Source organism: Branchiostoma lanceolatum, chromosome 4 (assembly GCF_035083965.1).
Source record: "Branchiostoma lanceolatum isolate klBraLanc5 chromosome 4, klBraLanc5.hap2, whole genome shotgun sequence".
NCBI classification, from domain to species: Eukaryota; Metazoa; Chordata; class Leptocardii; order Amphioxiformes; family Branchiostomatidae; genus Branchiostoma; species Branchiostoma lanceolatum.
In genome coordinates, this window is record NC_089725.1 from 14,146,926 (window position 1) to 14,170,473 (window position 23,548).

The following is a 23,548-nucleotide window of genomic DNA, read 5'->3' on the forward strand; positions in this document are numbered from 1 at the left end:
GCCGCCCGCAACCACTGGTGGCCCGTGCAGCTGGCGCTCTTTTGTACGGGGACGTCGCCGTGGTGTCTCCCTGCTCCATTCAAGCGAGATATTTTAGCGATGTCTGGTGAGTTAAAAGGGATGGAAGGAAGACAGGTAGACAGAGAAGAGAGTCATCATTCAGAGAGAGGTCGGTGGTGTTAAGAGTTGCTGAAATGACGGGAATGACGTGCGTTCGTACAGGTAGGTATTTTTACAGGCCTTATCAGGCATTTGGCCTAGTCATGTGTATTTTCATTTACGTACATATAACGTTACGTCATACTAGGTGTGATGTAATGCTGGTGGGGTATTCCCATTCTTTAAATTAACTTTAGACTGTAAACTTAAGAAAACGCATGGTTCTTGAGAAATATACATATTATAGGACTCGCAGTTGTTGTTTTATATGTGTATTACGATATCTTTGACATTGATGCTGACATACATACATTAACTTTACGGGTCTCTCTTCAAACGTACAAGAGGCTAAAATATACAAAACGTTACATTTTTTCCGGGTCCTAGACAGATTTAAGTGAATATAGCGATAAATAAAAGAAATATTCAGCTTATCACCTCTGTTTGCAACTTCGCCGATGAGAATTAAGTGCTAGTATTGATATTTCATTAGAGAACAGGTCTAAAACATTTTTCAAAATGGTGTCCGGGTCTTTTGTGCGGCGAAAGAAAAATCAAAGTTTCTACGACCACGTGGATTACTCGCTCACGGCGCGACGCCCGACGTACCGTCTGTCTGACTAGCAAAGCGAAGCGACTTGAACCGGAAAATTGCCGCATGCATTGTAGTCCCCTTCCGGTATGCCCGTGCGACCACATGTCACCCAGCGGTCCTCCTTCGTCTCTCCCCCACCCGGACGAAGACCGTCGCCAGTCGTCGGCCTTCAGCAGATCGGTGGGGTTTTCGTTCGAGTGGGGGAGACGACGCATACCACTTTACATGCTGCCATTTGCGGAAGAATACCGGAAGAAGCAAGATATGTCTTTGCTATGGATGCTTAGCCAGAACTAGAGGGAAGCGGTTAGAAGGTATTTATGATACCAGAATTGTCACAAAAATGTACTGCACATTTTTTCTATATAAAAAGAGTGTAGCAAGCTTCAGGTCAACAGAGTTAGTGTTTTAATGGCCTACTGCGTTTGATGTGAGAAAAAAGGATTTGAGACATTTTCTACTATTCACACAGTGCACGTTTGGACTTCTTATCACAGTATCTATTGGTATCTGTACAATCAAGCAGACACAATGTATACATCCGCATAGTACGACATATCCGCAAACAGCTGACATGCTCCTGATATTGTATTCGTTTAAAATCCTGCAGGACGTGTCAGTGATATCATATATCATCTAGTCACCTACTATATCCCCGTACCTTGTTCTACATGTTATAACTGTCAAGATAGAATAGCTATGGAGCAAGTCCCTTAGATGTACCCAAGTTAATTATAACATGAAGTGCTTCTCGATGGCCTTTTAAAGTAGACACGAGTTGCGCGAGTCTTCACCATTCATTTAGCCTCAAAATACGGGCTTGCTTAGCTGAAGTCTGCCTTTGAACATATCACTGGACGGCCAAGATAGAAAGAAAAGAAAAGATTTGGGCCTTTACAGCTATTACAGTCGCGTGATTATAGATTGAAACCCTATAAAGCTTATTTCGAGTCTATCATTCCTTTACGTTTTTACAGCACTGTTATATTCGTTGTATACATGTACGATTTTACGGACAACTTCAGCGTGGCTATGACAGTACCGACCGTCGACCGCAACGACCTACGTCAACATTTTACGTCACAAAACAGTGCGAATTGTGTACGACACATCCGCGACTGGCCTAAATCGTCTTCAATATGTCGTAAACCCATTGCAGGACGAATGTGACCTGGGCCCTTATATTGAGATCACAGTGAGCTGGTACCAACCGCTCCACTGAAGAGCTCTTGTTTTAGATACTGTAAATACATATTAAACGTTCGCGTGGTTTTTATTTCGCGGTAGGGAGAAAATGGAGTGTTCGCGGTGGTTTTAAGTTCGCGTTTGAAACAAAAGTAGCGCTACAGCCATGGGTGGGTAAAAGTTTGGGGATGGTTTTAAGTCGAGCTGAAGAGTTCGCCGCGAAAACAACGAACATAAAACCACCGCGAACATTTCTGCATTTACAGTATATAAAAGCCCCCATTCAATATCGTTTGGGGGGGGGGGGGGAGAGGTCAATTTTAGATAGATGCTACCATCGTCATTTCTATCGATTTCTTATATATTCCGGATGTATCACTTCAGGGGGTCAATATTTTGGCTGCAACAGATATATTCTTACAGTATCTGTCAAAAAAACAAACCAAAATGTCATTGAATGACAATAACTGTAGTCTATCAACCCCGCCAACAACATCATAGTGTTTAAATTAAAGTTTGACTCAGACTGCAAAGTAACTCGTCAGAGTTGGGTGACTTTAAAAGTATCGTACAATGATCTCCATTGTGTATTATTAACATTTCAACGAGACATTTAGATATTCATATCACGTCTTATTACATAGAGTGTGACAACTAAACACTTGCCTTGACAAGTACGTATAAACGAGCAGCAGAATGACCAATATATATATTTCCAGTGGACACGACAGTGTCGACATACGCCAAGTGGCCACTAGTATATATGATAAACACCGTCTAAAACAAGGCCCTTTCAGTAGCTAGCGCTTTTGCCTTCAATGATATTCCTCGGCTGTCTTGCCCTTGGAACTTGGCCTTTGTGTCAACAAACGCGTCCCAAAGTCAACGCATATGTCCCTCGTGACACGCCAGTATTTGATTTGAATGCTATCATAAGACCTCTGCTGCCATATTAGGCTCGCATACGTCAATGCAATACCTCAGATTTCTAATTCCAGCGGCTCCGGACGGACGGAACCATTCCAGTATCCCAGGAGGGGTTTTTGATACTTGTTTTGACGTAACAAACGCCGACATGCTGTTTCTCTGTGATATTGTAGCCCGGTTTGGACTAAAATAGCTAGGTTTGGCTATTCTTATTTAGCGTCGGCTTGCACATCTCATAACGTCGGTCATATGATGACCTGATATCACCTGAATATGTGTATTTCAAATGTGCCACATGCAGCGAAAGATGCATCTGCATAGTATTGAAGAAAAGGGCGATCGTATGTGTAATTCAGTTTATGATAGGCTTTAGGTGCATTCTGTGTACGTAGATTAGCAATAGCTGCACACACGTGAAATCTTGTTGTTCCGTTGGGTAGAGCTGAGAGTGGGCGATGCCACCATTGGGGGTTTGGCAGTTTTTGTAAGCCGTTATTGGCCGTTATAATCTTATGTGCATTATAAAGGGTAATTTTTAGACGGCTGGATTCATCGTACCTAACGCTCTAATTCGAAATAGGGACAAATCGAATTTTTAACATAATGCGCTATGAGCGCCGAGAATTTTGCATAATTCGAACTGCACTACCGACTACCCCCATGCAGACCCCCCACAATTGACTCTATCCGAGAGGTCGACTGTCAAGCCGAAGAGAGCCGAGCCGGATGTTTGAGGATCTCTAACCCGGTAGTGCAGATAACTCAGACGGGGGCTCAGAAAGGACTACGTCGTTCAACAGTTCTGAACAGCGGTAGGTGGGACTTTTATAGTTCGTGACTTTCGTAGTAAATCATAGGTAGGTTGTAGCAAGGAGATTAATATCAACCAACCTCCTTGGTTGCTGAAAATTTGGAATTACCAGCGCTATATTGTCCATCCATGTAAACAATAAAAGATGTTAAGCGTCCCCCTAACCAATGATAAACACGGGAGGTTGACGTTTCTGTAAAATCGGATCACTTCGCTATGCAGGAAAACTAAAAGCACCACTTAGTTTGTTGTCTGTTTGTCAATTTGCATGCATGTCGGGTATAATCGCATGTATGCATGACTGGTACAGGCATTAGTAGTCTACACCAGACTACTAGCTGTAGAGTTGCTGAAAAATACACTGAGTAGCAAGTGGCCAAGTAGGGTGAGTAATTTTTCGGACTGAAGAGTTGCTAAGGTGGACCTCTGTGTCCTGCTAACTCTTCTGACAAATACGTCATCATATTTTGCCGATGTCTCCTACTTTGTTGTAAAGCTAAGGAGTCTCGAGGAGACTATGTATTAAATTGTGCTAACTGAGCTGGACTGTTTCTATCGTGTAACACTGTAGCACTGAACAAGGCACGATCCTCTGGTTGCTCTCAAGAATCATTTTCGCTGAGTATAGTCGACAGGTTATGCGTTGGCATGGCTTGCAACGGTAGATAAGTTAATGTACGCCACGGCTCTTTCAAAGACTATCATGACAGTCAATATAGTAACCTATACACACAGAATAAGCTAGTGACACCGTTTTCTTTTTTCAACGAGTTTTAAGCGTAACTTAAATCTAAGTCTACAGAGGACAAATGTACAATACATATACGTGCACTGCATTACACTGCAAACTGGTCACGTTAGCCTCCGTAGCAGACTCCTCGGTGGGCGTTTCAACAAGGCCGTTTGCCGCTGATGGTGCACTGTTTTCGTATTGCTACCTAGTTGCTTATGCTCCTGTTTTCCGCTTTTCCGCTTGGAGTAATTAGAATTAAGACAGAGTTAAATCAGATGAACAAAACAAAAAATGCAATGCTTTTTGAGAGGGAGCTTGACCTAAGTAAAACGCCAGTCCAAGAGCCTGCTATGGAGGCTACACCACGTCAGGTGTTTCTGATCGCGTGATTATGGTATCCCAGGCCCGCCTATTGAAAGGACTTATGTCTTATTGACTTTGCCGACTATGTACATTGGTCGACACGCTATGCAAATACGGATGTAGGCGGACTATAGTATGTATGCAAAAGACATCAGAAAAGTACATATTCGCTATTAAAACGTCAAAAACGGCTGGTTGAATTCTAGAATTGATTGCAAGAGGGATAAAATGTGTCACTTGCAGGTGACGGATATAGGGTCAGAAGTTGAAAGCTGTACGTGGTGAAATACGATACGTTTCTTTTATTGGGTCCCGGGCAAAACATTTACACAGGGAAGGTCGTTTGTCGTTGTACATCGCATGAAAGCAGGTTCATGTCGGAATTCGAAGGTAGGAATGGTTTAACTTTTCGGGATACCAAAATATTGAAAGGAGTGTCTACAAAACTGTAGAATTACGTATGGTTGTCACCTCATATGTATTTACGTGCTGTGCGTGTAAAGGGTAGGTACAGGTGTGGGGAGGGGGGCGTGTACGATCACGTTCATAGCCGGACCTTGGACCGCGCACCTGCGTGATCTTCACGTGAAGGCGAGTTCCCGTTAGAGGGTCGGTCGATATTGCCACACCGACAGACGTCTGTTCAGTCTGACAGTTGAGTGGGACTAACGTTATGATATTCTAAGTGCTGGTACTGACTGTTCCCTTCAGTTAAACGGTTCGCTGGTTACGTTTTGTTTGTAAAGGACGGTAACGGAAAAGGTAGGTGATTTGCAAGTTGTCGTTTTTCCCAACACCTTTAGCGATTGGTGATTTACTAGAAGGTAATCTTATGTGTGTTAAGCATATCACTTGAAACGAGAGGTGACCAAAAATTGTTACCTAGTACCAAGGAGGTTATAGTATGACTATAATCACTACACCCTCCTTGCTAGTACATATGTCAGGAGTGTTAGTATTGTAGATTGCATGTATAGCTTTATCTTACCACAGTGGTCTGGCCTATCATTCGAATGTCATACTTAAGCGACAGATATACCCTTTAGACACAGCTGTTCAATTCGTTCTTTCTGTTTAAAAGTGTTTTTTTTTTCAAGTCATACCATGCGTTAAGTAAAAAAGTACCAGATGGGTGATGATTTGAACCGTCAAAAGGTTTCTAACCGTAAAGCGACGCCGCATATGAACTACAACTACCTGTACATGTACTAAATCGACTCAAGCATATCATGCGTCACAATGTCACTAGTACTGGTACAACGGCTGAGCGCTGAAATATTAGTCTCTGTATGAAGGCAGAACCCTCGTTGTTGATGGCCCTCCCTTGATCTCCAAGCAGATGTTGGGAGGGAAGATCGTAGTAACGTTTTCTGACCGCCTACAGTAAAATAAAACGGAGCAGCTATCAAACGTTACAAGTCGTCTCTCTCAACATCTGCTTGGAGATATAAGCCTCAAAGGCCGTTCAGTGAGAGGGTCATGGTTAATAATTATAGTAGTTAGTCCCTTTGTAGCCTGGGTACCATTCTCCGTAGTACTAGTAGCCGCTAGCTGCAATCTTTTCGATTGCTATTGGGCCATCGGTTACTTCGGGAGATGGTACTAAGGTAAGGCCTAGGACTCTACGTGAAACTTGTGAGTACCGCCAGTGGCGTGAAGTCGGAAGCGGCTGAGAAATGACACCGTCTGGTAACAGGTTGTCGTCTGGTAACAGGTGACAAACACAGAGGGATTATCTTTCAACATTAATGATGATCCGTGCAATACTAGTATTTGCAGATTATTTCGCACGATTTAACACAGAAGTTAATCGATAATTGTTGGTTATATTTCATCTGCAGGTTTTCTCCAGGCACCATCATCATGTATTTCTGGCAACAGTGGAAGATTCTGACCCAGTTGCAGAGGCTGCCACGTCAGCGGCTGGTACAGCTGACGGAAGTGCTGCAGGGCAAGGCGATGGGCGTGACGGAGCCAGCAGCCGCCACCGCCGCCGCGCAACATCTGCGACGCCGCCCCGACGCCAGCATGCAGGCCCAGACGGAGGGACTAGGCCAAGAGGACACCATGCTAGGGCTGAAACAGGCCAACCCGACGGTATCCAGTCATCACCGGCGGGACTTCGACCCCAGCATGCAGGTACACGCCGACGGACTGGGCCATCACGACACGATGTTCGCGGCTCACGCCAGGGCCATGTCCACCGTGTCTGAGCAGCAGGCACCGAGCGTGAGGAAAACCAACGGCAACGGGAGGAAGGGTCGCGCCCAGGTGATCGAGCAGCTACTGTCTCCAGATGCGCCACAGGACGTCTTGAAGCGGGCCACCGATAGACTCAACCAGCAGGAGAAGATGCACCTGAGACAACTTGTCATGAAGGCGATGGCTTGATGGAATGATGCGTGTAACGTGAAGTCGTTGAAAAAGAACAGAGAGACTTTAGAAGTAACATTTGTAGAGACTAATCTTAAAGCATTTTCATTCAACGATTACGTGTATCTTGAAGAGTGCCTCTTGTACAATTATTGTACACATTTCTTCTGGAACTATCACAAACTTATCGTGTGTGAAAAACTTTTGACAGTGCACATCAGCCAGCCTGACGCCGGGTGGCGCTACTGCACGCGACAGAATCCACACCTGTGGCATCTTGTCACACCTGTTGCCCTGTGCGGCTCCTTGATGTGCACACCTGTAGCGGTGACGTAACTCTTTGATGAGCTGATAGAAACATTTTCACCTAACATGCATAAAAATGCTATTGTTCAGCTTTTGGTATGTTCCCTATAACTTGTCAAAACCTATTGCCTGAAAAATGAAAAAGTTACCCAGCAGCAAGGTCTAGAACAAAATAAAAGTGTAATATATAACATTTTTCTCCTTCTTACCAGTTAATTGTAAATACTGTGGCAGCGTGTTTGCTCACAAAATGTTCCGTCTGAAAATCTTTCATAATTTGGTCTGATGATAACTTACAGCATACATATATATGACACCCTGGTTGAATTGGAACCAACATTGTAAGCATATATGTTGATTTTACATATACTTTTTGTCAGCAACAATCGTGTGGAACTTTAGAAGAACTCCTTACAACTTTAGCGCTATTTTTGCTGATATACTTTTAGCCAGAATTGTTCAGTGAATACAAGTATTTTTCATTGTTTCAATATACAGTACATGTTTATGTCATCCCAGAAATTTACTCCTTTTTCTCAGTGCTATGAATTGTGATTTTCAGAGTCTTACATGTGGTCATAGATCTTTGTGGTTAGAGTTACAAAGATGGTAGTATGAGCTGCAGAAAACATGTCATGATCAAGTAAATAATTCTTATCATAGCAGAAGCTTTATTTTTAAATGTATTCATGATTTCTGTCTGTATGAATGTACATAATAAATACAAGCATATGTTTTGTAAGTGTAATTGTATTACTTGTGGATAGATAATAGGCAACAGAATTTGTGTATTCTGCTAGAATATTAGAGTACTTTTTTTAAGCAAATAGCAAAGGGGGAAAAGTGCATGCTCTACATTTGGGAGGTTGCAGGCTCAAACCCCAGCTGTGTCATTCCTACCTAAGACTGTTAAAGTGATACATACTGCTTTATCTGCTTAGCACTCAGCAAGAGTAGGGGAGTTTAACACACACCCCTACCAGTGGACCAGTCTCCTACTATAGTGCTTGCATAACTGTGTGACCCAAGAGCTACAGAAAAGGAGATTGGCACAACACTATACACTGAAAGGTGTGGGGAGGATTTAACTTTAGGTTGAAAAGATTTAACGTTATCAAGTGACCAAAAAAGAGTTTGAGAAAATCATCACAGTCAACAACAATTACCTAGTTATTCAAAGTGTGCTTGAAGCAATTATCGAGAACATCAATAAAAGACAAAGGAGGACATATGCCACCTTTTAGGAACTTATTTATTTTTGAACAGATGACGGGTTTCCTATCTACCGTTGTCTGGCAAAGACCTGTGGCATCTGATATACAAAAAAATGCTAACCTATATAGTATATACCTTCACAACAGCACTAGACAACATGTCATTCTCACAACTTGTCTCATCAATAGCTGCCTGTTTCAGTACTTATGTCCATCATAAGTCACATGTCATAAGACTGGCTTTCAAATACACCTTAAAAAGAAGTCGCTAAAAATCAACACATAAAGTGTGGCCAAAATCTTGTTGTATATCAGGTAACATTTCACTATGTTCGCAAAGCTTTCTTATCTAGTGCTTTCTAACGTGAAATAAAATCAAATCTTGGAATGCTTTTTTGACAGCCATGATTAAAATATAAGAAAAATAGAAGAAAAAAAGCCCTAATATTGACAGGAAAAGCAAGGCTTAAATATACTCTACAAACTTGTTAACTTCAATGATTTCTAAGGGAGACTAAAATCAAATTTTGGCAAGCTTCCTTGGGAAATCGCACAATGAAAGCCAATGTGAGCACTAAACACAATATTGCCACAAAAATAAACATTAAAGATTTCTCTCTCACCTAACCTACACAGCCAGAAATCGCCTCGTCTGTAAGTTGCCATCAAAGGCATGTCTAGATGGTTGTAACTTTGGTCATGTCTTGGCAATGTGCACAGCAATGACTTGACTCACCGGTCTTAGAAAGTTAACATTCTGCTTTTGTGACTTTGTTGGTCAGCCGATAACTCAAGATACAAGTTGTGGCAAGTCTTAACTATACCTGTACTTAAGACATGAACTAAAGTAGTAACTTGTTGAGAACGCTTTGAATACAATTTTTTTAGACAAAGGTATTTGCTGGTAAAGCAGATAGTAAATATTACTCTGGGGTTTTTCGTCATTAAATGACATGCATCACAACAACAAGAAACAAACAAATAAACAAAATACTTTGCATATCAGTCTGTGATAACCATGCTGTACACCTTACCAGCCCAACCCACAGTTATAATAGTTCAGAGCCTCAGTATTCAGTCTACATGTATGTCATCAAAATGGCATCAGCCAACCAGCAAGTGGTGGTAGGTCATCAGGAATTTCCTCTTCAAGCAGCCTTCAGTTAGGTCAGTGGGCAACCTAAGCTAGGCTATGAGTACCTTAGGGTCACCCGAAGCCATTGAGTTATTGTTGAGTCTTCAAATCAAGTCGAGATATAGGGAAGATAGTTGTAGAATGGTGAGACCCCATATGAAAGTTATCAAGTTAGACAATCGTGCCTTGTTTGCCAATACGACAATAACTCCCATGCTGACTGAGAGATACCCTACCACCTCTTAGCTAGCTTAGGTTACATACAGACCTCTACTAAGGATGGTAGAATAGGACATTGTGGACTACCTACCACCGCTCATGAGTCGGTTGCCGCCATTTTGATGACAAAGGTTGTTCCCCATATCATATCATACCATATCAGTTGTACCCATCTATAATGCCTTTCATTTTGAGTGGAAGCACAGTTGTGTAGAGCATATATATAATCAGTTCTCTCCTTAACAAAACTTTCAGGTGGCCCCCTGCCTTCATGCATGGCAGCAGGCTTGCTTATACTACTTTAGGTGATGTGCACTTTAACCCCTGGGTGAACTCTGACCCGGTCACTCTATGTTCTCCAGCTCGACCTCAAAGGTTAATGTTGCATGTGGAGGGATTCTGGGGTTAAAGGTCAAGGAAATGCTGGTGTAACCAGATCTGGTAAAAGATCATTGTGTCATTATAGACAAGGGTGACAACTTAATTAATATATGATGGTAGACTTAAAGAACTAAGCAACACAAACCTTGTGAGATATTCAATGCAATCTATAGTTGCAGCTTGAGTGGGGTGGGGCAGTACCACCATATCAATTAGTAGCTTTACAAGAACATAACATGCAATCTGCACACATGCACACACACAGTCACACACGGACGCACATGTGCACACGCACACACACACATACATACAGACACAGACAAACCAAAAACAATATATCACTCTCGTGGGGTGAAGTTGCAACATTCTGTAGTAATCAACAAATATGGTGACTGTAAGTCAGTAACAACAGAAGGAAAGGATACTTCTTCTCTAGCCCCTTCCTACCGTAAGCCCAGTCTGGCTCGATGATGAGCTTAGCTTTCTCCCCCTTAGTCATGGTCATCAGGCCTTCGTCCCACTGGAACACAGAAATCAAGTCTCAGAAAAAAACAAAGTCTGTTGTTATGGCATTTGGAGAGGTAAAGTTCTTTCAACACAAGCAGACCATTCTCACAGGCCAACATTTTGCTTAACTAGTCAGCTGCCTTCATCAGAACAAATGAACTCTGCTAATGCTTGCTGTCAGTGGGGAGATAAACACAGTCACTGCATTGTTGCCACGATGCCACCTAGTGGCAAGAAGTGGCAGAGTACCCTAATGAAGGCAGCTGAAACATTGGCAGGAGTGGAAAGTCTGGTTGAGTTAAAAGAACTTTACCTTCAAACGACTTATCAACTTGATGAGGCTATTCACGCTATGCTGTTTTGTAAAAGCTTTGGCCTTATATTATCTTCTTCTATGAATCAGGCCAAAGAGTAGGGCTTTACAAGAGTGCCCATTGCCGACTGGTGGTCACTATAAAAAAGAAACTCGTCATACCACAATCAATCTAAAGGGACTACCACAAAGTGGTCCTTTGCAAGGGAGGTTGCTTGTACAAAGTTTGACTGTATTTCATGTATGGGCACTAAGCCAATTCAATACTAAACACAAAGGATGGACATGTTGTTGGACTAACATGTGTGAATGAGCAGAATTCTTGGCTACTTTAACTCACCCCTCTGATAACTCTGCCAGTTCCAACCTTGAACTTCAGCGGAGTTGCCTTCTTCTTCTTGCTCCCTGTAAAAAAAGTTTAACACTTTCAATATGTTAACATGTGTTCAAAAGTACATGATAAAACAATATGCCCTTTCTCTTATATAGAATCTATAGATCTATAGTATATCTATCTACAGTCAAACCTGTATTAGCGGTCACCTTTGCATAGCGGCCACCTGCCCATAGTGGTCACTTTTTGTCGGTCCCTTGGATTTTTCCCATTGACATAAGCATTAAGAATTAGGCTATAGCGGCCACCTGTCCAACGCGGTCGCGGCCAGACGATTTTCGGTCCCGCGAGTACAGTAACACTGCCGATAACGGTCAATGTGTGCCGGTGGATGCTGCATCGCCACCGCACGCCAGGTTCAAAATCTTCATTTTTCACGCAGTTATCAAGTTTATGTGAACTCAACTTGACAGGATAATAATAAAGAAAACAAGAATGTTTCAATGTCGGCCCAATATTTCCGTTTTCCCCGGTAATTCATCGGAAAATGTGCCCAAACACGATTTTCAAAATGGCGGAGCAGTATAAAGGTCATCGGAAGACACCACTGTTGCGGAGGTATAGTGTGTTAAATTTATTTTGCTGCAAACTATCACTGAGGATAATTACTTAACCAAAAGCTTCAAACTAGATATGAATAACATTACTATGATGTAACATTTGGGCTGTTGCAATTTTCTGAAAAGAAAAAAGCCCTCAACAGAGCGACCTTCCTCTCATTACCCTATTAGCATAATGGTAGAAGCCGATCATGACAAGCAAACAACAACAGACTAAGGAAAATTGTCGCCACGATTTTATGTTTGAAAACGGTCGAAAACGAACAGTAAGTGGCAACTGAGCAACATATATTTTGTTCTTAACTAACTAGGTGGCATTTTGCTGCGAAGGACTTTGTTTCATATGATTAAAACTTGTTGGTGACGCGTGTGCCGGCAGCGAAGCAGTCGCGAAGGATCAAGAGTAGAGTATAGCGATGCTGGTCTGTTCAGACATGAAGCTCGAGCAAGCCATGGATTTTGGAGTTGGCAGATACAATAATTCTTTTTTCAAGCCCATAATAGAAGTAAAAGAACAACAATCGAATTTCTAAAATGTGCCTTACCTATGTAATGTTTACATCTGTACTGTACGGTGAATAAATGTATCTCAGTGGGTACTGAAAACATGTGTCACTCATGGTCAATTAATCACATTTTCTCCATAGCGGCCACCTGTCCTTAGCGGCCAGTTTTGGCCAGTCCCTTGAGTGACCGCTATAGACAGGTTTGACTGTACATTCCAGATCTTGGACAGGCTGTGAACAAAGCAAGTCCTGTTTCCGCATCAATTAAAATATGAATATTGAATACAAACAAAGATGCTGAAGGCATAATGTGCATCCCTGACAAGTGGCCAAAAACTGTGTTCTAGGGCCAACAGAAACAAACTTGACCACACTCAAAGACAAACAAAGAAACCAAAAACAATACCTTTATTTTCGCGGAGGTAAAGAAGAGAGATAAGTTTTTGTTCTGACCATCGGAGATGTTGGTGTCGAACACGGTCCCGTCCTCCAGCATCCCTTTGTACCAGCAGGACACCAGGTCCCCCTTACTGGGGAAGTTCTTCCCGTCACCCTTCTTCAGGGTCTGCTTGGTGTACTTGGGAGCTTCTGCAGCCTGGGGAGGAAGAGATGTACAACACAATGAAAAACAAAACAAACAAAAAACAAGATTTTTTTCTGAGTTTTTAAATGTGAATTCTGATTCTGTCTATGCATTTTCACATTGGGCAACAAACAGACAGGCATATAGCACGAAATTGAAGACAGGAAATAAGATGACCTTTCATAGCCTATTCTGGGACCTTTATGGGAACTTTGACCTAACTTGCTGTCAGTGTCTCTGACATGCCTAGTAACTCTGGACAGACATGCAACAAAATAATGGAATATGGTGTAAAGGAGACCATAACACTTAACAGTCATAAGAGCCATCAAACCATTCCAAACTGGGAGGACAGATGATGTTGATTTTTTTGGCACTTTTGGCCCCCTCCTGATGTCTCGTTTCTTGTGTGTTACAAAAATTGGCAATCACCAGTAATGAACATGCCTTTCCTGCTCCCTTCCTAGCTTGACCCCAAAAGTGTCAAATCATAAGATTACAGCAACAATATTAAAAACACATTTCTTATGGCTTCAAATATACAATATCCAAATTTATCTGATACGTCTACTGTTATGGTAATGATATAACCCATACAGCTTCCTCCTCTTCTTCTTTAGGTTTCTCGGACATCTTGAGTTCTTTAGCCTTTGCAGCCATGTCGTCAAACTCCTTGTCCTGAGCAGCATCTTTGAATGCCTGAAACAAACCTTGACCATTATCAATTGGACTAGCTATACATCTACTGTTGCCTATTCTAAAAAAACAACAACAATATATCAATGTATAAAATTGAGGAAATCTCAACAACTCTAGGCTTTGATAAATCTACAGGACAAGTCTACAGAAGAAAGCACATGTACGAACAAACCTAAATATATGAATGTAACTTATTTGATTTGGGATGGAGCTACCTACTGTAGATTCATTTACTTTCTCGTGGATTTGCTTTTGTAGTTTTTGCGGTGGCTTCTCCTTACAAATACTCGTTTCCACTCTAAAACTCATATACTACAGAATTGTTCAAACCATGAACTCAAAACACCACAAAACCACTGTAGAAGTAAAAGGATCTACAGTATGTTGCAGTATGTTCAAGCATCCCAATATCTCTACCCTGACTTTGCAAAGAGAACAAATCATTGAAATTTTAATGAAAAAAATGGAAAATGTCGGAATAAATGAGTTGTCTTATGTACTAGCAATGTTATCAAATTACTGTGTGCATGTAAAAGCAGAAGTGTGCCTGGATGAGATTTTGTCTATAGAAACCTTTCTTTCACCTTTGCCAAGAAGGTTATATTTCGTGTGTGGGTCCGTGTTTGTGCCTACATGTATTTGTAAAGAGCATAAATCAAGAAATTGTGGATATATCTTTATTACAAACCCACTTACGATACAAAACGTGGGTCTCTTCATTTTCCACTGCCTTCAAAAAAGAAGTCAAACCCAACCACAACCATAGTCAACCTTAGTTAATTTAGAACTTTCACAGTAGACTAAATAACTATTTTTGATTCCCATGTATTTCCATGTACTTGTTTGTCTGCAATCAGCCTTCGGGCATGAACTTGCAATAAAGTTATCAAAGTTATTATCTTTGAATATGTTGAAAGGTATTAGCAAAATTAACACATGATTAAGGGCCCCCTGACCGCTTTCCATGGTACTGCAGCATGACTTCTGTTTTCATATCTCATGTTCTGGACATGCTGTGCTCATGATTTTTCATTGGTAGATAGCTCTTGGACACCTGAAGAAGTGGCAAAGGATTCAGTCCCCTAGTTTTGAAATGTCTTTTACAAAATAGTCTAAAAATGTATTTCTAGAGAATACTTCTGAATTATATGAATTATTTTAGGCTTGTACTTGTATTTGAACATAGCTTTATGTTGTGCTAGTAAATTTTTTATCCTGCAAACATTTTTCTCATTTGCACCTAAGTAAAGTCCTTTCCCAAATAATATAATTCGAGCCCTTATACATCAACCCACAACATGACACACAAACCTATAATAGAAATATTGCAACTACCTCAACATATTGATCAACACCTTCCACCATTACTATTCATAGCATGCATATGGCCCTAAGAATTTATAATTAGCCATACATGTTAATTCACACCCCTTTTACCTTGGTGTCGAACATCTGAGTGTAGGCTTCCACAAGGTTTTCCTTCTTGCTTGTCTTAGCGACGTTCTTGGCGCTACCCAGCAGTTTGTGATCTGCAAGAAACTGCAGAAAAACACGTTGCACCATTAGTATTTCTGCAACTGCATTGCACCAAAAATCTTCAATCCAGTTCTAGGATCGAAATATTGGTGCACAACAAAATATATTTTCTGGTCAAATATGCATTTCTGGTAAGATGTGCGGAGATGCATCATAAATGTATGCATTGCAAAGTCGTTATTTTGGCAAAAATAACGTAGGGCTTGTATCAATGAGGGTACATTTCTGTGAATTTTTTAAAGAACATAAATCACCTCCTTGGAAGCATGGTCTTGCAGAAATTTGATCAGATCTTTCTTGCCGACATCGTCCGACAGTGCCTGCTCCTCGGTCCATATCCTTTCTGGTTCCCCCATGGTTCAGACAACAGCAGATGTCGCTAGAAACAACGAAATCCTAAAGTCACGTACTCGGAACACGCCTACTAACGTTGAACACACAATAAATGTTGGTGCATGCAAGTTGGGGGAGGCGGGAACACTGGTGCAGATGTTGACCTCTAACCCGGATGTCAGCACGTACCACTTAATCTTGAGGGGTATGGTATTCTTTGATAAGTTGCTTTTTTCTGCAACAAATTGAACATTTCGATGACATTTGATAAATAGATCAAGGATGAATAAATAATAGATCGTGGTTTATGAGACTTTGATTGAAAAATTTACTGTAAATAAATTGTTTTCAACATCAATAACAGACTCGTCCACCTTGCCGCGCAATGACAAATAATGCAATGATATACATTGTCCCTGCTGCCTAACTCCGTAACCAATAGGCGCCAAACGGCGAGTCAGTGTGCACAGTGCTAAAGGTTGAGATGGTGATTTTGAAAAAGGCAACAATTTTACGTAACTTTTTAACAAAATTATCATTGTTTTAAGTCATACTTCATAATCAGCACTCCTGGTTGAAAGGCGAAGGTAGAGCCTGGAACTAGACAGGATGACATCAGGCTAATTCTCTCCTGCTAGGCCAATTGAATCGTTGCCAAAATTAGTAATATCAGCATTCATTGATCTCATCTCATAATGAAATATCATAAGTTGATGAGGGTTAGACATCCAGGTAATAAAATACGCCAAAAAACAAAGGAAAGAACTGGAAAACAAGAGTTTCATAATTGTTTTATACCATATGGTCATGATTCTTTTCGCTGTGTGTATATATGGCCCGTTGCGCAGTAATGACTTTATGAAACAAACAAACAATAAATAGATAACTTTGTCCTGATGCCTATTTTTTTAATTTCTTTAACATGTGAAGAATACGAATATGTGTAGAAAAAAGTCTAATATTGTAGGCGAATACATAAATGAATAAATTCTAATGATAATGAAAATTCTAAAAATCCTGATAATGAAATACAATTACATGATCATGTCTCCATGATATTCGCCAGCAACGGAATAAAGTATATCTTACTTTAGAAAATGATTTGCCATACATTTGCTGGCTATATCTAGTCTACGACAAAAACTTAAAACACATGCCTTTAAAACCTAAAATGAACAATTCAGCACAAACGCCAAAATAGGCAACAGGTGCATTTGTAACATTGTGTATCATTTTAGCTTTCCATTCTAGATCTATTTTACGCAATTGGCATCATATTGAGCATCATATGGAGGGAGGCTCATACCCATCAATCAAGACAAAATGTCTGTTAGAGCGCTATTGGCTGTATGCAACGGTGCAACGTGTGAGAGGTAATGATGCAATTATTTGAAAAACACTTTGAACACGCGGAGGGCATTCCTACATGGCTAGCCACTCAATTTAATGTTAAATCATGGAGGCCTCCAGTGATTTGTTCTTGTAGTTCTTCCTCACTCGGAGGCCTTTCCTCCAAAGCTTTCTTCAGTTTCAGCCAATCGCAAGATCTGATTGCATCACGTGACACATCCAGGTACGTGATCGTGATCGTGCGCACTGAAGCCGGTACGTCACACTCGTGAAGCATGATGGGAATGACCCTCCCAGTCTTGGACTTGAGACTTTCCATCAAGGCCTGTTCTGTCTCGTACTTGCACCACTCACTGGTGACGAAGTTTGGAGTGAGGATCAGCAGGGTCTTGTAGCTGTTCTCGATGCTGTAGATGATGTTGTCGAACACACTCTTCCCCGGTACAAAGTCTCGGTCCGCTACACAACCTGGGAAATAGTATTGATAGTCAACATTAGAAAGAATGTTTACAATGTAGGTATTCATCATGTATGCAACCGAGCTCAGTCTCACTTTTCAAGGCAAAACATTATTATGAAGGCAAGAGGTAATAGAAATACTAGAAATAGCGTTCCACAAATGATACCTGTGCAAGTGATAGGCAACTTAACAAAATTTAGGAAAAAAATGTTGTACATATTACTTTATCTGCGCTATATTATATATATCTATATCTATATATGTTTGCAAACGATGTACTCTCCAAGCACTATGATGTGCTACATATATGGCACATACGTTTGCGCATTTTTTGTAATGTAACGCAAAATCGTAAACTGTACTTTCAGAAGAACAGACAAAGAACAGGGCCGTCATTGGTATTTAGATAAAACAACATGAATAGCGAAGTTTCCTTTGTAAGTATATCATTTTAACCTGCTCCAAAAATACCAGAGCACTTCTTTCATCCTTATGTTAGAGATTCAGAGTTACATTTTAAGTAGGGGTGACTTTGTGACACTGAGGCGGTGACAGGTCACGTAGTACCTGCAATACATTCTGACCAGGAGTTCACCAAAGGTTGTCAGCTAACAATGGTTGTTTTCAGTTAGTGTATCTCGACATATGGCCAGACCCTTCAAGCTTTAACGACCAGTCACTGATCATAGCGCCGCCATGTGTCAACAATTGAGTGAGGTCATGCCTTAGCTATCTAGAGAAAGTACTGTTATTTATCTAAAAAGAGATTCTATTGTCAGTGTAGTACCAGTGTACAGTAGTATTAGATCTGTCATCATATATGCATCCGCAGCAGATAGATTACTAGCAAGAAGTGCATGATGAAAACGTCACATTTATTATTCAAAAACATAACCTACAACCTGTTTCACAAGAAACAATGCTTAATATGTACTCTGAAACATTTTTTTGTAAAAAAATAAAATGAAACGCTTATGCGAAAAGTAAGAAGACTACACACCTTTGAATCCCCACTCCACCTCCAACGCTGGTACCAGTGCATAGTTTACCCAGTCGGTGTCTGTGCTGCTGTGTAGCACGAGGAAGTCGTACTGGAACCCTTGGCTGTTAAGCGATTTCTCTACTCTTACTGGGTGGACCCCACGTGTTTCTTGCTCGGGTTGCCTTGCTGACGACCTGTCTCCATGTTCATCAGCTTCAGGAATATCTGATATCATTGACTCTGCGACTGTGTAGTTTTCATCCCACTGTTTGAAATATTGGAGGCAGATTTTGGCTAGCTGGAAATTGCCATTGTCAATAAGATGTCGACAAACCTGTATCATCTGACTTTGGAACCAGGAGACGCAATGGCGAATGGGCCAGCTGATGTTCTCGTACTTCTTGTAGCCTATGTTGATCCAGAAGGCTAGTTCGGCGATGTAATGCTCTCTGTGGTGGTCTGCTGATGCATGGAGTACCATTAGGCTTTTTAACACCCCAAGGAAGCTTCCGCAGAAAGTAGGTTCGTCTGTTTCAACGGCACGCTTATAAGACTCTGCTGCCTTTTCGTGTTCTCCAGCAACTTCAAGACTCCAGCCTCTGGCTGCGTGTATCTTGTGGTCAGTGTAGCCGTCCTCTAACTGCAGTGCTTGGGCGAAGACGTCAAGTGCATGATCTAATTCACCCCTGTCCTCTAATGCGTTGGTTACAGGATGAATTGCAAGCCTGTGGCACACCTTTCCTATGACGTAAGTGATAGATTGTGTTGTTGCCCCCTCGCAGGATGTAATGGCGTCTTGTTTGGCTCGCTGAAGCAACTATTTTAGCAGGGGGCAAGAACCCAACCCTGCGCGACCGGCGTACCAGCTGGTCGTACTCGTTCAAGTTTACGTGGGACCGACAGAAATATGCCATCCAATTGCTTGTCTTTTCAGGCATTATGTCTATCGATTTGTGCAGCATCTGTCGAGCGTTCTCGTACAGTTGTTCACGACCATAACTTTGCCCAAACCTCCTGTAGACCTCATAATCAGTTGGGTTGATTTTCACTGCTTTTTTGTAGCAACCCCACTCCAGCCCTGGACCTTCGGTCTGAGAAATCTGACTGATAAGATAGTCGGGGGTTTGATACCTTTCGCATTTTCCCCTGCACTTGTACTCGAGAGCGCCCAGAAGACCCCATGCTCGTGCGATGTAAAACGCACTGTGTGTCCAACTTGGATCCAGTTTGGTCACGTCTATGAACAGTCTCTGTGCTTCAAGCAGCCCTTCCTCCCTGTCGTCATGAGACGATGTCGCCTTGTTTTCTGCGTGTATGCGGATGTCATCGAGTCGCCAGTAAGTTCTGTCCAAGTAGTATTTCCAAACAAGACGCTCCTCCTCGCTCACCACATCAGTACCAACGTTACTCACCAAACTCTGGGCTGTTCTGAAGAGGCTGATCGCTTGCCTTATCTTTGAAACCATGTCTTTGCTGTCGTCTCTTAAAAATGCAAGCGCGTAGCCCTGTTCCGCAAAACAGCGAGCATTTCTTGCTGTGGCCTTGTCAGATTTGTCGGCAAGCAGTTCCTGTAGTCGGTCCCTACACACCGTCTCGTCTTCCGTTCTCATCAGTTGGCCGTATAGGAACTGTTTGTTGGCGATAGCGTTGAGATTGTTCTCGTCCTTTTTGGTGAGGTCTTCTAGAAAGTCCAGGGCGTCACCTTGATCGCGCTGTTTGTAGAATGCATAAACACTCAGAAGGTTTGTCATGGCACTCTCCATCGGCCCCTTTTCTTGGTCCAGTCTTGCCTTGAGCTCATCATACCTCTGCGAAACATCATTTGCGTCTTTGATGAACAAGTCAAGGTGGAAGAAGCCAGGTGTGGGAACTGTAGAAAGAAGTCCGCCTGCCGCCATATTTGCAGGTGCTCAGACTAGACGAAACTAGACGTCATTGAACCGTGTCCCCATGCAAAGTATGTATGTATACATAAAAGGAAGAGCTCTTGGAGCCTAGGTATACCAGAATTACCTGCTGTTCGTTTTCTAATGAGTTAGGCTACCCACTTTGTTCATTGTCATGACTTTTGATAAAGAATTCTGTCAAAAATAGTTTTGGTCGACGGCTCCTGGGACTTTTATGGAGACAGCTGTAACAGTCCAGAATGTCGACAAGTTTACATGTACATGTACATAGAGACGAGCGATAAGTGAGCTGTGTCAAATGCTTTTCATGCTGGTCACGTGCAACATTTTTTTGTTCTAACCGACTTTGACTCTGTGCCATGTCGTACCTGGCTGACAGGAAACATGTAAACATTGGACTGTCGGGACCATAGGTTATTTTGTTCAGCAAGCCACCCCGTTTAGAGATTTTGTGGACTGTAGAGGGGCCTTGAAATGTATTGGCTTCCAATTGGTTGTCTTTCCGCCATGACCATGTCGATAGCGAAAAAAAAATATTCAAAGGACAATCCTCATAGTAGTGCAAAAGTTTATATAGACAATTAACGATTGACATGTTGTTTTGTCGTTTGCCTAGAGAAATGTAGAGAAAACGTTGTGTAGAGAAATGGAAAATTTGATTGAAAAAAAAACAACTTCATAGAGTGCAAACATTTAACAGTGTAGAGAAATGGAAACGTTGACTGAAAAAGCTTCATAGAGTCCCCTATTAACTTCTGAATGTTATCGCCCATGGCGTCAGGAGCGAAAACAAAGCAGCACTGCAACAGTGACGTCACTATTTGCCCAGGTAGTCACATGAGGACGTCTACGAGTACCGAATCAAACCCGAGATCCAAACGACAGTTGTCGGACGACATTATTTGGTGAGTAGCATTCAGATACATACATACACTGTAACTGCTAAATGTTTGCACGCGTATCTTGGACTTGGAACTACAGAGACGGTCTATAGAAAACTTGAGCATCGAAACTTAGTTTTGATTTGTTTTACTTGCAGATCCGATCGCAAATCACATTTAAAAATGACAGAATATTTCCCGTCTATTGTTTTTCCATCTTTCTTGGTTTATTTTTCACGTTTCAACAAGATAATAGCTATGATCTTTACTACATAAAAGTCGATTCAGAACATGTCCAGACTAAACTGACGGCGATAGATTACGTTATGATCTACTACTATAATAGTTAATGATTGTCTTAGTCTACTTTGGCACTTGCGGCACGCCTGCTACCTAGGTCCAACTTCGAAGCCTTTATTAGATTATATCAACCTGGCCGTCGTAGGGAACCTGGACAGATGCATATATCATAGTAATGAAATTAAGTCTAGTACCATGCTTCAGAAAAAAAAAAGTTTTACTCTTATGCCCTTAGGAGTGTTTGCTATCTGTTTGCTAGATCTGAGTGGGGACAAGGTCAAAATCTGACACCTGGCTTCTTCCACCTTGACCTGCTCATCAAGGACACGAAGGATGTTAAGTCCTGGTATGACGAGCTCAAGGGAAGACTACAGCGGGAAAAGGGGCCGATGGAGAGTGCCATGACAAACCTACTGAGCGTGTTTGCGTTCCACAAAGCACGCGGTAAAGGGGAGGCCCGTAAACTGTTGGAGGAACTCACTAAAAAGGAGGTCGACAATCTCAACGCTATCGCCAACAAACAGTTCATTTACGGTCAAATGATGAGAGCAAAGGAGGAGATGGCGTGTAGGGACAGACTGCAGGAACTGCTTTCGGATGAATCTGGTGCTGCCAGAGTAAGAAACGCTCGCTGTTTTGTGGAACAGGCTTATGCTCTTACATTCGATGTAAGGGACGACAGCGAAGACATGGTTACAAGGGTAGGACATGCAATCAGTCTCTTGGAGACAGCCTTAAGCTTAGTGCGCGACAGTGATTTGTTGACCGAAGAAGAGTGTCTTGTTTGGAAATATCACCTCAGCATTTCTTACTGGCGCTTCGATCAGGTTAGGCATCACCGGCAGGATAGAACGCAACTGACGGAAGACGACAGGAAGGCAGGGTTACTTAAAGCACAAAGACTTTTAATAGAGGTAACCAAGATGAAGCCCAGTTGGAAACACGGTAGATTTTATGTCGCACGAGCGTGGGCTCTGCTGGGAGCTCTGGTCAATAAGTGTAAGAACTTCGGATGGTATGAAACCCCCGACTACGTTAAAGAGGAAACTCCCCAGACAGAAGAGCTGCAGTTCGGTTGCTTCGGAAAGGCGCTGGAAATCAACCCAAATGACAGTGAGATCTATCGGAGATTTGGAAGGAGCTGCATGCAGCTGAATATGTACAACAAAGCTCGAAAGATGTTGGATAAGTCGATAGACATAATGTCTGACGGTACAAGTAATTGGTTTGCATATTACAATAGGTCACTAGTTAACATGCTCGAGTATGACCAACTGGTAAAACAGCCACGTAGAGAAGGCCTAGGGGCATTGCCCTCAAAGGAGTTGTTGCAAAGGGCCAAGCAAGACGCAGTTATTTCCTGCGAGGGTATAATGACGCCATTCAACATCTACCACCTTGGTAAAGTCTGCCACAGGCTTGCCATTCATCCTATAACAAATGAGGTGTTGGACAAGGATGAAATAGGCGATGCACTTGACAACTTCGCCCTGGCACTGCAGTTAGAGGACGGTTTTGCTAATCCCAAAATACATGGAGCCAGGGGCCGGAGTCTAGAGGCTGCAGGAGAACACGAAAAGGCGGCAGAGTCTTATAAACGTGCGGTTGAAAACGACAAATCTAACGTTACCTTCACTGGAAACCTTGCCGGCGTACTGAGAAACCTACTGAAACTTTATGGATCCGAAGACCGTCACAGAGAGCATTACATCGCCGAACTAGCTTTCTGGATCAACGAAGGCTACAAGAGGTACCCGGACATCACACAAGCTCTTCAAGGACGGTTGCGTCTTCACGTTCGGAAATCAGATGATACAGGCGTGTCAGCATCTCATT

General features: G+C 42.0%; 3 protein-coding genes across 3 annotated transcripts; 1 reads left to right on the plus strand and 2 right to left on the minus strand.

Moving 5' to 3' along the window:
* The first annotated feature begins 200 nt into the window (after positions 1–200).
* LOC136432758 (uncharacterized) lies at positions 201–8,194 on the plus strand. The gene is made up of 2 exons (XM_066424238.1): positions 201–222; positions 6,615–8,194. Exon 2 carries the CDS (start codon positions 6,637–6,639, stop codon positions 7,162–7,164), a length of 528 nt encoding a protein of 175 aa, XP_066280335.1. The 5' UTR covers positions 201–222; positions 6,615–6,636; the 3' UTR covers positions 7,165–8,194.
* Positions 8,195–8,686: 492 nt separating this feature from the next.
* LOC136432757 (peptidyl-prolyl cis-trans isomerase FKBP3-like) lies at positions 8,687–16,011 on the minus strand. Its single transcript, XM_066424237.1, has 7 exons — positions 15,754–16,011; positions 15,401–15,502; positions 13,862–13,963; positions 13,135–13,276; positions 11,562–11,626; positions 10,827–10,921; positions 8,687–10,419 (listed from the first exon to the last, which is right to left on the minus strand). The coding sequence occupies exons 1-7, from the start codon at positions 15,853–15,855 to the stop codon at positions 10,365–10,367; spliced, it is 663 nt and encodes a 220-aa protein (XP_066280334.1). The 5' UTR covers positions 15,856–16,011; the 3' UTR covers positions 8,687–10,364.
* Positions 16,012–16,617: 606 nt separating this feature from the next.
* LOC136432759 (tetratricopeptide repeat protein 22-like) lies at positions 16,618–20,522 on the minus strand. The gene is made up of 2 exons (XM_066424239.1): positions 18,643–20,522; positions 16,618–17,650 (listed from the first exon to the last, which is right to left on the minus strand). The coding sequence occupies exon 1, from the start codon at positions 20,520–20,522 to the stop codon at positions 19,305–19,307; it is 1,218 nt and encodes a 405-aa protein (XP_066280336.1). The 3' UTR covers positions 16,618–17,650; positions 18,643–19,304.
* Between the last annotated feature and the right edge of the window lie 3,026 nt (positions 20,523–23,548).

Excerpts from the sequence above, each read along its gene's own strand:
- LOC136432759 (XM_066424239.1), bottom strand. The coding sequence starts at position 20,522 with ATGGCGGCAGGCGGACTTCTTTCTACAGTTCCCACACCTGGCTTCTTC.
- LOC136432758 (XM_066424238.1), top strand. The coding sequence starts at position 6,637 with ATGTATTTCTGGCAACAGTGGAAGATTCTGACCCAGTTGCAGAGGCTG.
- LOC136432757 (XM_066424237.1), bottom strand. The coding sequence starts at position 15,855 with ATGGGGGAACCAGAAAGGATATGGACCGAGGAGCAGGCACTGTCGGAC. Across the intron at positions 15,503-15,753 it reads AAGACCATGCTTCCAAGGAG|TTTCTTGCAGATCACAAACT; the intron begins GTGATTTATGTT and ends GTTTTTCTGCAG. Across the intron at positions 10,922-11,561 it reads CTGGCAGAGTTATCAGAGGG|TGGGACGAAGGCCTGATGAC; the intron begins GTGAGTTAAAGT and ends TCTGTGTTCCAG.